This window comes from Hyperolius riggenbachi, chromosome 2 (genome assembly GCF_040937935.1).
Source record: "Hyperolius riggenbachi isolate aHypRig1 chromosome 2, aHypRig1.pri, whole genome shotgun sequence".
Lineage (NCBI taxonomy): Eukaryota > Metazoa > Chordata > Amphibia > Anura > Hyperoliidae > Hyperolius > Hyperolius riggenbachi.
The window spans coordinates 22,460,105-22,472,569 of NC_090647.1; the positions used below are offsets into that span (position 1 = coordinate 22,460,105).

A 12,465-nucleotide genomic window follows, 5' to 3' on the forward strand; every position below is an offset into this window, starting at 1 on the left:
GAGAGGAGGAAAGAGAATAGACAGCTCTGTACAGAGAGGAGGAGAGAGAATAGACAGCAGGAGAGGCAGCTCTGTACAGAGAAGAGGAGAGAGAATAGACAGCTCTGTACACAGAGGAGGAGAGAGAAGAGACAGCAGGAGAGGCAGCTTTGTACACCGAGGAGGAGAGAGAGCAGACGGCTCTGTATGGAGGAGGAGAGAGAATAGACTGCATGAGAGGCAGCTCTGTATAGAGGAGGAGAGAGAATAGGCAGCAGCAGCTCAGTATAGAGGAGGAGAGAGAACAGACAGCAGTACAGGCAGCTCTGTACAGAGAGTAGCAGAGAGAACAGACAGCAGGAGAAGCAGCTCTGTATCACAGAGGAGGAGAGAGAACAGACAGCTCTGTAAGGAGGAGAGAGAACAGACAGCTCAGTACACAGAGGCGGATTGGGAAGGCTGGAGGTAGGAGGCAGCAGCACACAGTCACACATAGCAGCAGTCAGTGGCTAGGACCCAGCAGCAGGCAGATGTGACACATAGATGGGGGTGTGTGCTGAGTGTAGGAGAGAGGGAGAGGGGGGGGGTGCCCTGTGTGTACATAGATATACACAGATATATTGATATCTCCCAGGCTGGCTGCTGCTTCCATTGCTCAGCATCTTCCCTTCTCTTCCTCCCAGCAGAGAACCCCCTCCCTGATCTCTCTCCGAAGACCCCGTCGGCTGTCATCCACTGACTGGGAGGCACCTGCTGCACCTGTCTAGCCAGAAGAACAGGCTCTGCCGCCCAGGGCAGCCGTATGGATGTGCTGGAGAGGAGGACAGCTGCGACTCACTGACTGAGCACCGCCACAGCCCCAGCGTACCCCCCGCGGCCGCCGTCGCCATGTCCAGGGACTCCGTCCAGATCCCCGACGACCGGGACTTTCAGAACTTCCGGAGCGAGTGCCACTCAGACAGCGGCTGGAGTCTGACGTACAACAAGAATGGGATCACGGTGTGGGTGCAGATCCTGGAGGAGGAGAGAGCGCTGCACAAGATCAAGGTGAGTCCCTGACGAGGTGACCGCTCATGGCGAAACGTGTTGGAGAGCGCTGCTGGCTGCTGCTGCGACTCCTGTCGTACTTGGCGAATAAAGCTGATTCTAAATCCTTCAATAACTACTACTTTCATTCAAGGGAAGGTCCGAGCACTTTAAAAATAAAAAATCCACTTACCTGGGGCTTCCTCCAGCCCCTGGCAGCCGTCCTGTGCCCTCACCGCAGCTCCAGTGGCTCCCGGTGCCTTCTGGTGGGGATGCCGACCTCGCCAGGTCGGCTTCTTCTGCGCTCCACTGCGCGGGTCACGTGGTCGCGCTGACGTCATCCGGACTGTACTGCACAGGTGCAGAACTACTGTGTCTGCGCAGTACAGTCCGGATGATGTCAGTTTGAATCTGAGAGCCGCTCGCGCAGGCGCAGTGGACATCCTGCGCCGGAGGGGACCCCAGGCCACCGGCGGGGAGCGGAGCTGCGGTGAGGGCACAGGACGGCTGGCAGGAGCTGGAGGAAGCCCCAGGTAAGTGGATTTTTTTTATTTTCATTGAACTCGAATGTATCCTTTAAAGGCCACACTGATCCCCTACCAGGTCACTGACCCAGAACAGATACAGGAATCAGACGTCCAAACTCTGTGCTCCTTCTGGGTCAGTGATATAGATGTGGCCGAAGCTGTGGATCGACATGACAGTGAGTGGTTTGCTCTCTATAAGATTTCCTTAAAGGACAACTGAAGTGAGAGGTACATGGAGGCTGCCATATTTATTTCATTTTAAGCAATACCAGTTGCCTGGCAGCCCTGCTGATCCTCTGACCCTAATACTTTCAAGGGAACCAGAGGCCCTAGAAAAAAGTTTTTATACATACCTGGGGCTTCCTCCAGCCCCATACGCACGGATCGCTCCCACGCCGCTGTCCTCTGCTGCCTGGATCCGCCGGTACCGGGTCCCGTCATGGCCGCCAGTCGGTCAGTCGGCCGGCCAATAGTCCGCATCACACCGAGCTCCCTCCATATGCGTACGCATGAGGCTGCCTACTGCGCAGCCGCATGCGTACGGGTAAGGAGGGAGCCGCTGTGATGCGGACAATTGGCGCGTCCACCGGAAGTGACGGGACCCGGTACCACCGATCCAGGAAGCGGAGGATGGCGGCGTGGGAGCGGAGGAAGCCCCAGGTATGTATAAAAGCTTCTTCTTTTTTTTCATCACGTTCCTCTCTGGTTCCCTTTCAGCCATAGCCCCTGAACAAGCATGCAGCAGATCAGGTGTTTCTGACATTATTTTCAGATCTGACAGATTAGCTGCATGCTTGTTTATGGTGTTATTCAGACACTACTGCAGCCAAACATATCAGCAGGACAGCCAGGGAACTGGTATCGTTTAAAAGGAAATAAATATGACAGCCTCCATATTCTTTCCACTTCAGTTGTCCTCAGATGCAATCATTCAATCTGACTTTTTACAATCAATTTGTACAGAAAACTATGCAGTATGTGGAGAAAATCGACTTGGTAACAATTCTGTGGTCGATTGGAATAGAGAATATTATCCATCATAATGTCGGATTTTGCAGTCGTATCTGAAGAGAGAAAGTGTTCCAATCGTTACCCGTTTACGGGAACAAGCGATAGTTACCTCCCGATGATTTACGATCCGCAAATCTGATTGAATGATCGTATCTTAGGAAAATATTGTGCCGTTATCGGGCAGGTTTAAGGTGGCCATACACGATACAACCCAATTATTTGATTTCTATGATGATAACTCGATAAAATACTGGAATGGATGGAAATTGCTAATGAAACTTTTATGCAGCAGTGTCTGAATCACACCAGAAACAAGCATACAGCTAATCTTGTCAGATCTGACAATAATGTCAGAAACACCTGTGGCTTGATTCACAAAAGAGTGCTAACTGTTAGCACGGCCGTTTTCGTGCAAATTTTCGCATTGCGCGCCATTGCGAATTTTTGCGTGAAATGAAAACGTTTTCGCGCGCAAATGCACGAAAATTAGCATTTTCGAGCGAAAACATTCTCGTTTAGCGCGAAAATTCGCGATCGCGCACAATGCGAAAATTCGCGCGAAAACGGCCGTGCTAACAGTTAGCACTCTTTTGTGAATCAAGCCCCTGATCTGCTGCATGCTTGTTCAGGGCCTATGGCTGGAAGTATTAGAGGCAGAGGATCAGCAGGGCTGGCAGGCAACTGGTATTGCTTAAAAATAAATAAATATGGCAGCTTCTATATACCTCTCGCTTCAGGACCAGCATGACAGCCAGATAGCCGGTTTTTAGAAAGAGGACAGTAGTGAGTGCTCCACATTTTTGCTATTAATAGCAATCCCTGTTGTTACAGAGCTTAAAGAGCACCTCCTCCGCTGGCCACCGACCATACAATCTTGATTGTACAATGTTACCTTCATGTACTTTAACAACTTACCTAACCAATCTGTTCAGAGGATTCACAATCATTTAAGTCCAGATACTATATAGCCGTAGAAAGATTGTATGGTGGTATGGTTAGTGGCCAGCTCATGGTTTACCGTACAATCTCGATAGACCAATCTTGTACAGTCTTATCGCATTTGTGTAGTGTAAGCTCCAAACGTTTGCGAACACTTTGAAAAGATAGTTTAGATTGGCCTTTATACTGTACAGATAGGGTAAGGGTGGCCATCAGTTACTTCATTCTCCTGTTCAATGAACAATTCGATTTGATCATTTTATTGGACCCGAGACCCTCCGGCCACCGGCGGCAACCCCCGCAAAGCTGGACGACCACATGCCTCCTTACCGCGCCAGCGATGGTGGGAGTGTTCTGCGCATGCACAGCACGCGGAAATCGCAATTGTGATCAAAAATGTTTTTTTATAATCGCATGTGATGGAGAGGAAATCCAGATTGGTTTATTGATGGGGAAATAATCGACCTCTTATGAGATGTGATTTTTGATCGCATTAAACGCTGGTGGCCATTTTTTATGTAACTGTTAGCAATTCCGGCATATACATATGGGGTACACCACAACCTACAATGACAAGACAGACAAGACAAATAACATTTATATCGCGCGTTTCTCCTGGCGGACTCAAAGCGCCAGAGCTGCAGACACTAGGGCACGCTCTATAGGCAGTAGCAGTGTTAGGGAGACTTGCCTAAGGTCTCCTACTGAATAGGTGTTGGCTTACTGAACAGGCAGAGCTGAGATTTGAACTCTGGTCTCCTGTGTCAGAGGCAGAGCCCTTAACCATTACACTATCCAGCCACCTACCCTGTGCTGTCTCCTTACAGTGTGTCTGTTCATAGCATCAGCCATGTGGATTCCCGCAGCGTCTCCCTCCCTGGTGGAAGAGCAGCGGTTTTCCCCTCGCAGTCACCGCATCTCTCCAGTGGCGCCCTGAGGGCATCGCGTTCTGTCGCAGGGCATCCACTGAGTGATTTAAGGCTGCTTTGTCATCTAGCTGCCCATTGTAACAATGAAATCTGGGCCAACATGCGCTCGCAGCCAAAAACCCAGACAGCAGATGCTTCACGTTCAGCGCTTTTCCAATAGCTTTATTTAGTAGCTTTTATACCTCTGAGGAAGCGACCGGTGTGCGGCGAAACGTGTCAACCATTTGGATGTCAATCGGAATGTTAAGACGCATAATATTCAGATGATCAGAGCATTCTGTGCAACTTTGCAGCATATGCGCTACATTGGAAGAAATATTTGAGACAGGTGAAAATGTCGCAGGAAATTTGAGCGCACCATGCGCCACCATAGGCTATAGCGGCCCTCAGGCAATAATTTGGGCGTCGTCAAGAGACCATATCTGCCAACTGTCCCTCTTTTGGAGGGTCAGTCCCTCTTTGGGAACCAAAGCCCTCTGTTCCTCTTTCCTTCTCATTTGTCCCTCTTTCAGGACTCATGTACAGATCTATGGAAATATATTTATTTCTCTGCTGAAAAATGTGTTTAATTAACTCTAAACGTTATTCCCATCCTTTAAAATAATATATTTATTATTTTCAAAGGTTAATATGAAGAAAAATGAACCAAGATAGAATGTGTGGTTTGCATTATAAAACAACATGTTTTTCTTATGAAATCTTCATGGTATGTGTGACTAGGGGGGTGTGATGGGGGTGTGATCAGGGGTGTGGCTTAAGTGTTCCCATTTCTTATCTCAAAAAGTTGGGAGGTTTGTAAAGACAGAGTTCAAATTACTATGGAAACAGCATAATTCAGCCGCCAGCAATAGTGGAAAGCCGAATTACGTCTTTCCCCCGAGTCAGTGGCAGCCTGGAAGTGGAACAGTAATTAATGGTGCTGGCGCTTTTGCAGGAACAGGGTGAGCAGTTTTTTTTGGCTTTGCCCTGCCCCCAAATTCCCAGGCGCCTTAATTACATGCATGCAAAATATTTAGTGTGTGATACAGGACATTAATGGTTCCCTGTGAGTGAATGCCCCTTTGGGTGTACACTATAAGGATGTCCCTCCCCTCTATTTCCTGTAGGTTGTCCGGAAGGGCGTGCTGCACCTGCTTGTTTTTTTTTTTTGTGTTTTTTTTTTTTTTTTTTGTCTGGAGGTATTTTCACTTCTGACCTTCTTATTTATGTACTGTAAATTTTGGTATTCGCATGCAAAATGCGAAAAATCGCAATTTCATTGACTTACACGGTATGCGATTCGCATGTCTGTTGCGGAAAAAAACATACATGTAGGCCAATTTGTTTTCTGCAGAAAATTTGGGTATGAAAATTCAGATTAAAATGCAATGACATAAACTTAAGTGATCCAGAGACGAAGCACCCTCATGTATTTACCATATATATCAGTGGGAACATTAGAGAAAACACCTACCCTGCTCTCTGTTTCTTTCTTCACTGCTCATCCTGCTGGTTATCAGCCCTGATAAAATCCCCGACTGAGCATTCAGTCTGGCTTTGCTCAGGAATCATTATAGCTGAGTCTGTCGTCTCTGATGTCTTTTCAAGCCCAAGCCTGCCCCCTTCTGGCTCTGCTATAATGATTTAGCTATAATTATTCCCTGCAAAGCCAGACTGAATGCTCAGTCGGGATTTTATCAGGGCTGCTAACAAGCAGGCTGAGCAGTGAAGGATGAAACAGAGAGCAGGGTAGGTGTTTTCTCTAATGTTCCCACTGATATACATGGTAAAATACATGAGTGTGCTTCCTCCCTGGTTCACTTTACAATGGATGTGCGCAAACGAGAATTCACAAAACTACAATCAGAAAACAGGAAAATTCTCAAATCGGGAAACCAACATGTTTGCTCCACAGGAGCACGCTAAGAATAGGTTAAGCTTAATTATAAACTAACTGAGAACTATTTATAGGAGAAAATAATAGTCCCTTATAAAATCCCCAAATTAGTTTTAATTCCACAGGGCGACCTGGATACAGACCTTTCTCAAAAAGTTTTAGTCGTGTCCTGATAGAATTCGGATAAGGCCCAGACTTATTCCACCTAACAGCAGATATTTATTTTTAGGTCGCATTGACAGTGCCACGTTGCGGAGCTGCGTTATAAAGTCGTATAACGCGGCTTATCGCACTACAATGCTAATCCTATGGGCAGTTCACAGTGCGATGTTAAAGTCGCGTTAAAAAAATGTTGCGTAGTGGTAACTCACTGCTTGTTACCTCTCAACGAAGACACGTTGCGCCTTTAACGCCGCATTAAACCGCAACGTCCCACTGTGAATGCAGCCGTACGCTTTATTTGCTGATGTGTAGGGGAAGATTCCAAGAATAAATACATATCCGCTGCCTTAGCTGTAAACACGGTAAACCGTGCATAATTGCCAGCTTTAGAGTGAAACTGTATCCCAGGATTGAACGTCATCCCAATCAGTAGCTGACACCCCCTTTCCCATGAGAAATCCTGCGGCGTTTCTAAAATAAAAACAGTGTTTTCTAGAGGCTTCAGAGTCTCTTAACTCCCATAGAGTCGTGCGCCATCCGGAACGCCATAGAAATCATACCACCCACAGATGGCAAAATACAAGAGATACAGTAGATCATTTAGATGTGATAAGTAGCAATAAAGTTATTGGCGAGTGAATGGAAGAAGCACTGAAAGGTGAATATTGCGCTGGTCCATCTGGTCCTGGAATAATACCCAAGATAGTCAACTGGGCAATGCTGAAAAAATAGATGACAAAATTGGGTTCAGGGGTATTTTTTACCGTACTGCCTCCACCTTAGTTATGTACGGATGGATCTAACTAGGGGCCAACTGTAAAGGATTAACCCCTAAAAGAGTGCAAACTAACAACAAAATCGTACATAACTAAGGTGGAGGCAGTACGGTAAAAAATGGATCCATCTGAAAATGGCGCCTGCGAATAATGGTGCACGGTGTTGCCGCTAATCCGTTTGCCGCTTATCGCTATTTAACGTTAAAGCCTAATTGTTATTAAACGTTAAAGCCTTATTGTTATTTAGCGTTAAAGCTTTATTGTTATTTAGCGTTAACACACAGAACCTTCTCTGTACCTATCCCTAACCCCTAAACCTTCCTGGTGGTGCCTAACCCTAACCACCCCCCTGGTGGTGCCTAACCCTAAGACCCCCCCCCCTGGTGGTGCCTAACCCTAATACCCCCCTGGTGGTGCCTAACCCTAAGACTCCCCTGGTGGTGCATAACCCTAAGACCCCCCTGGTGGTGCCTAACCCTAATACCCCCCTGGTGGTGCCTAACCCTAAGACCCGCCTGGTGGTTCCTAACCCTAAGACCCGCCTGGTGGTTCCTAACCCTAAGACCCGCCTGGTGGTGCCTAACCCTAAGACCCGCCTGGTGGTTCCTAACCCTAAGACCCTCCTGGTGGTGCCTAACCCTAAGACCTCCCTGGTGGTGCCTAACCCTAAGACTCCCCTGGTGGTGCCTAACCCTAAGACCCCCCCCTGGTGGTGCCTAACCCTAAGACCCGCCTGGTGGTTCCTAACCCTAAGACCCCTCTGATAGTGCCTAACCCTAACCACCCCCTGATGGTGCCTAACCCTAAGACCCCCCTGGTGGTGCCTAACCCTAAGACTCCCCTGGTGGTGCCTAACCCTAATACCCCCCTGGTGGTGCCTAACCCTAATACCCCCCTGGTGGTGCCTAACCCTAATACCCCCCTGGTGGTGCCTAACCCTAAGACCCGCCTGGTGGTTCCTAACCCTAAGACCCGCCTGGTGGTTCCTAAGACCCCCCTGGTGGTGCCTAACCCTAAGACCCGCCTGGTGGTTCCTAACCCTAAGACCCCCCTGGTGGTGCCTAACCCTAAGACCTCCCTGGTGGTGCCTAACCCTAAGACTCCCCTGGTGGTGCCTAACCCTAAGACCCCCCCTGGTGGTGCCTAACCCTAAGACCCCCCCTGGTGGTGCCTAACCCTAAGACTCCCCTGGTGGTGCCTAACCCTAAGACCCCCCTGGTGGTGCCTAACCCTAAGACCCCCCTGATGGTGCCTAACCCCAAGACCCCCCTGGTGATGCCTAACCCTAAGACCCCCCCCAGTGGTGCCTAACCCTAACCTTGACAGTGTTACATTAAATCCATTCACCGCTTTGCAGTTAAATAACGTATTGATAAATAACGTTACTGTGGGCAATAATGTCTGCTGTTTGGCAAATAAACGGCACTATTGATAAATAACGTTAGTGTGTGCCACTATTGATAAATAACGTTAGTGTGTGCCACTATTGATAAATAACGTTAATGTGTGCCATTTTTCTTCTTTTTTCCCTGTGCGTCATTATTATGCAGTACTAACGATAAATAGCGATAAACGTATCTTTTTAATGCGGCGCCATTTTTATGCATAGGCGCTGTGCGCCATTATTCACTGATCCGCCCTAGTTACATGCAATAATCACCTGTTGGATTTCCGTCTGGCCATATTGAAAGCTATGCACTCTCCTGTCTGTGACTGAGAGGTTTGCATGAGAAATGAACATTTGCTGAACAAAGCAGATGAGATGAAACAGCACAAATGTGACTCTATGTGACCTTTGATTGGAGACACAATTATTACATTATTCTTGGAGAAGAATGTTGCTGAACGATGCCTCATTTTACGTAGTAAAACATCCTTTCACTGATCTCAGATATTCAACACAACTTCAGATGAGTCTCTGGTGTAACAGTGATACATTACAGGCAGCAGAGAAGAATGATACATCACACTGGCCTCCGAGGAAGGTGTCCTAAACCACGAAACGTGTTGGATTTTCATATATACTAATTTAACAGTGTTCTTTCGTGACTTTAACTGAGCAAATATATAGAGTCCGAGTCTCTTGCGTAGCAGCGATACATTACAGCGCAGCAGAGAAGAATGATATGCCTTACTGGCTTCCGAGGAAGGTGTGCTGAACCACGAAATGCAGCAGGATTTTCATATATGCTAATTTAGCAGTGTTCTTTTGTGACTTTCACCGAGTAAATTATATAGGGTCCGAGTCTCTGGTGTAACAGTGATACATTACAGGCAGCAGAGAAGAATGATAACCATACTGGTCTCCGAGGAAGGTGTCCTAAACCACGAAACGCGTTGGAATTTCATATATACTAATTTAGCAGTGTTCTTTTGTGACTTTAACTGAGCAAATATATAGGATCCGAGTCTCTGGTGTAAGAGTGATACATTACAGGCAGCAGAGAAGAATGATACACCGTACTGGCCTTCGACGAAGGTGTCCTAAACCACGAAATGCAGCAGGATTTTTTATATATGCTAATTTAGCAGTGTTCTTTTGAGACTTTAACCGAGTAGGGTCTGAATTTATGCCAAATGTTTGAATCAGGATTGCTTTTATGCATACCATTGAAAGTTTAGTTTTGTGTGTTTAAAGTTTAGTTTTGTATTTTATAACTCCTTTAAAATCCCATTTCTATTGGTCGTATTGAAAGTGTCGTAAAAAGCATTAAAATATAATAATAATCATAACTGTCATAAAAATCTGAAATGGCATCCCCATAGTGCAGCCGTCAGTAACACGTCCCCTCCATGCAGCCGTCAGTATCCTGTCCCCACCATGCAGCTGTCAGTCACACACCTCCTTCTCAGTAACATGTCCCCTCCAACCAGCCTCCCCTCCCCCCTTTATCTCCAAGGCAGATTTCTGTGCAGATATGATACTATCAGCCAGAACTATCACAGACTGTCTGTTATGTGTCTGCCTGGCACAGAATCCATTGCTTGGAGCTCTCAGGCTGATGGTAATATCGCCCTGCTGGACTTGACCTTCAGTGTGTCATCATCAGGAGTGTGAAGAATGGATTGCTGGCAGTCAGATTCTCCCTGCTGTCTGCATACAGATATAGGAACCATGAACTGGTCACACCAGGGAGATAAGAAAGGAGGAGAGGGAGATAAGTGTTTTCTGGGAGAGATAAGAGACAGTATAGAGGCTCCTGTAAAGGTACAGTGTGTACACACGTCAGATAAATGTCATGTGAAAGAAATGACAGATATGCCTCTATCAGGCGGCAGTCGTTATAAAAAATGAATCCAACCAACGCTGTACAACAGATATTGGTTATTCTGCCCAATCCAACTGGCAGATCAATACAGACGACTATCGGGCAGATATCGCGCAGTCGGCCAGGTGGGTGTGCGATGCCGTACTAATGACATTGTTTCAGAGCATGTGCCCATGTCGTGTGCATTGTCCCTTCTGCTCGCACACGCAGTATTGGAAGTACATAACTGTTTGGAATATCATTGTGTTTGAACGTAGTTGTTATTTGCTGGGTAATGACGTTTGCGGGATGTCGTTCATTCTTGTGCGTCAACTTTAATCTAACGTGTATATTGAGCAATAACTCCCATCTGGGCTGTATGTGGGGTAAACAAACCTTCCTCTGCAATATCAAGAGAGGAAAGGGAACTATAAGGCCTTGTTCACATTGCGTTACGATGGCGTTATCGTTTGCATTGGGCGTTTTTTGATTTTTTTTTTGGCGATTTCCGGCGCCCGGAGTGCGCGCTTCGTTTTTGTTAAAAGCACTTTTCTAAGCACTTTTCCAGAGCGTTTTTTTTAATTCACTCCCTGACGTTAGTCAGGAAGTTAACTCTTTGACCCGGAAAAGAATAAATACTATGGGCTTGATTCACTAACAAGACAAATAGCATGCCTTATCAAAGTTAACACGCCTTATCAGATTTAACATGCCTTATCAGAGTAGCTTATCGAGCACTACGAACCCGCAGGGGCACAGGGCAGGAAGAGTGGAGCTCTCGTCATTGCCAATTAGCAGGCATAGGTTCGCTATGTTACTCTGATAAGGCGTGTTAACTTTGATAAGGCATGCTAACTTTAATAAGGCGTGCTATTTGTCTCAGGGCCCGTTTCCACTTGTGCGGTGCGGAATCGCAGCTGATTCCCCGCTGACGAAATCGCATGCGGGTGCGATTCCGCATGTGTATTTTATCACGCGATTTTGCATAGGTTAGTATTGATGCGATTTTAACCTTGTCACTGCCTGTGTGATTTAACATTAGTTCCTTTGCGAAATCGCATGCGAAATCGCGGTAAAATACGCATGCCAAAACCGCATGCAATTTCCCTATTAAATACATTAGCAGCGATTCGCATAGCGGTGTGCGGGATGCGAATTCTGACGGCTCTTCCGTGCAGATCTCTCCCGCACAGAAAAAATGCTCAGCACTTCGGACAAGTGGAAACAGGGCCATCCACTTGTATTGGCTATGCGAATCCGCATACAGACAACGCATGCGGATTCGCGATAGTGGAAACGGGGCCTTAGTGAATCAAGCCCAATGTATTTATTCTTAAAAACGCGAATGCAATCGCTGCACAAAGCGATTTTGTGAGCGTTTTGCGTTTTTCTTATAACTTCCATTGTAGCAAAATCGCCCCGAAAATGGTCCATGCAGTGCTTCACTGAAGGGAAAGCGAACGGCACGCCCCAATCTGAACTAGCACATAGGATAACATGGTGTCAGCGCTTTCAGGGCAATTTTGAAAAAACGCCAGCGCTTGAAGAAATGAAAAAGCGCCTCCAGGGTGAATGAGCCCTTATAGTCCATGAATGATTATATTACTGAGTAAACTGGGCAGGGGCGAGACTAACACTATATGGGAAAAATAAATTCCCAACAAAACTTTAGATTTTTTCTTTTTATGTTGCCACCGGTGGTCCCAATATTCATAGCACATTCGGTAATGATAGGAGGTTTAGGGGCACCGTTTGGATGAGTCACTACCCTTTTTTTACTACTTTCAGACCGCTCAAAGACGGCATCAAGTGGCCCAGCACACGCATGTTAACGGTTTTTCAAAAACTACCAGGTGTTTTTGAATTAATTTTTTTACATGTTGACCCCGAAAATTTTTGTGAAAATAGCTTCTATGGGGGCTTTGTAATTCATGCCTGTTACACACCATGCAATTGCCCATCAGATAGTTGAATCGATTATTTCCAACTGGG

The 12,465-nt window shown here is 46.7% G+C and overlaps 1 protein-coding gene across 1 annotated transcript in view; it reads left to right on the plus strand.

Annotated features, from left to right (window-relative positions):
• The first annotated feature begins 544 nt into the window (after positions 1-544).
• STARD10 (StAR related lipid transfer domain containing 10) overlaps positions 545-12,465 on the plus strand; it is a 93,145-nt gene continuing 81,224 nt past the window's right edge. The window contains exon 1 of the mRNA XM_068266562.1: positions 545-1,026. Coding sequence (XP_068122663.1) covers positions 868-1,026 — 159 coding nt within the window. The 5' untranslated portion in view covers positions 545-867. The remainder of the gene's footprint in view (positions 1,027-12,465) is intronic.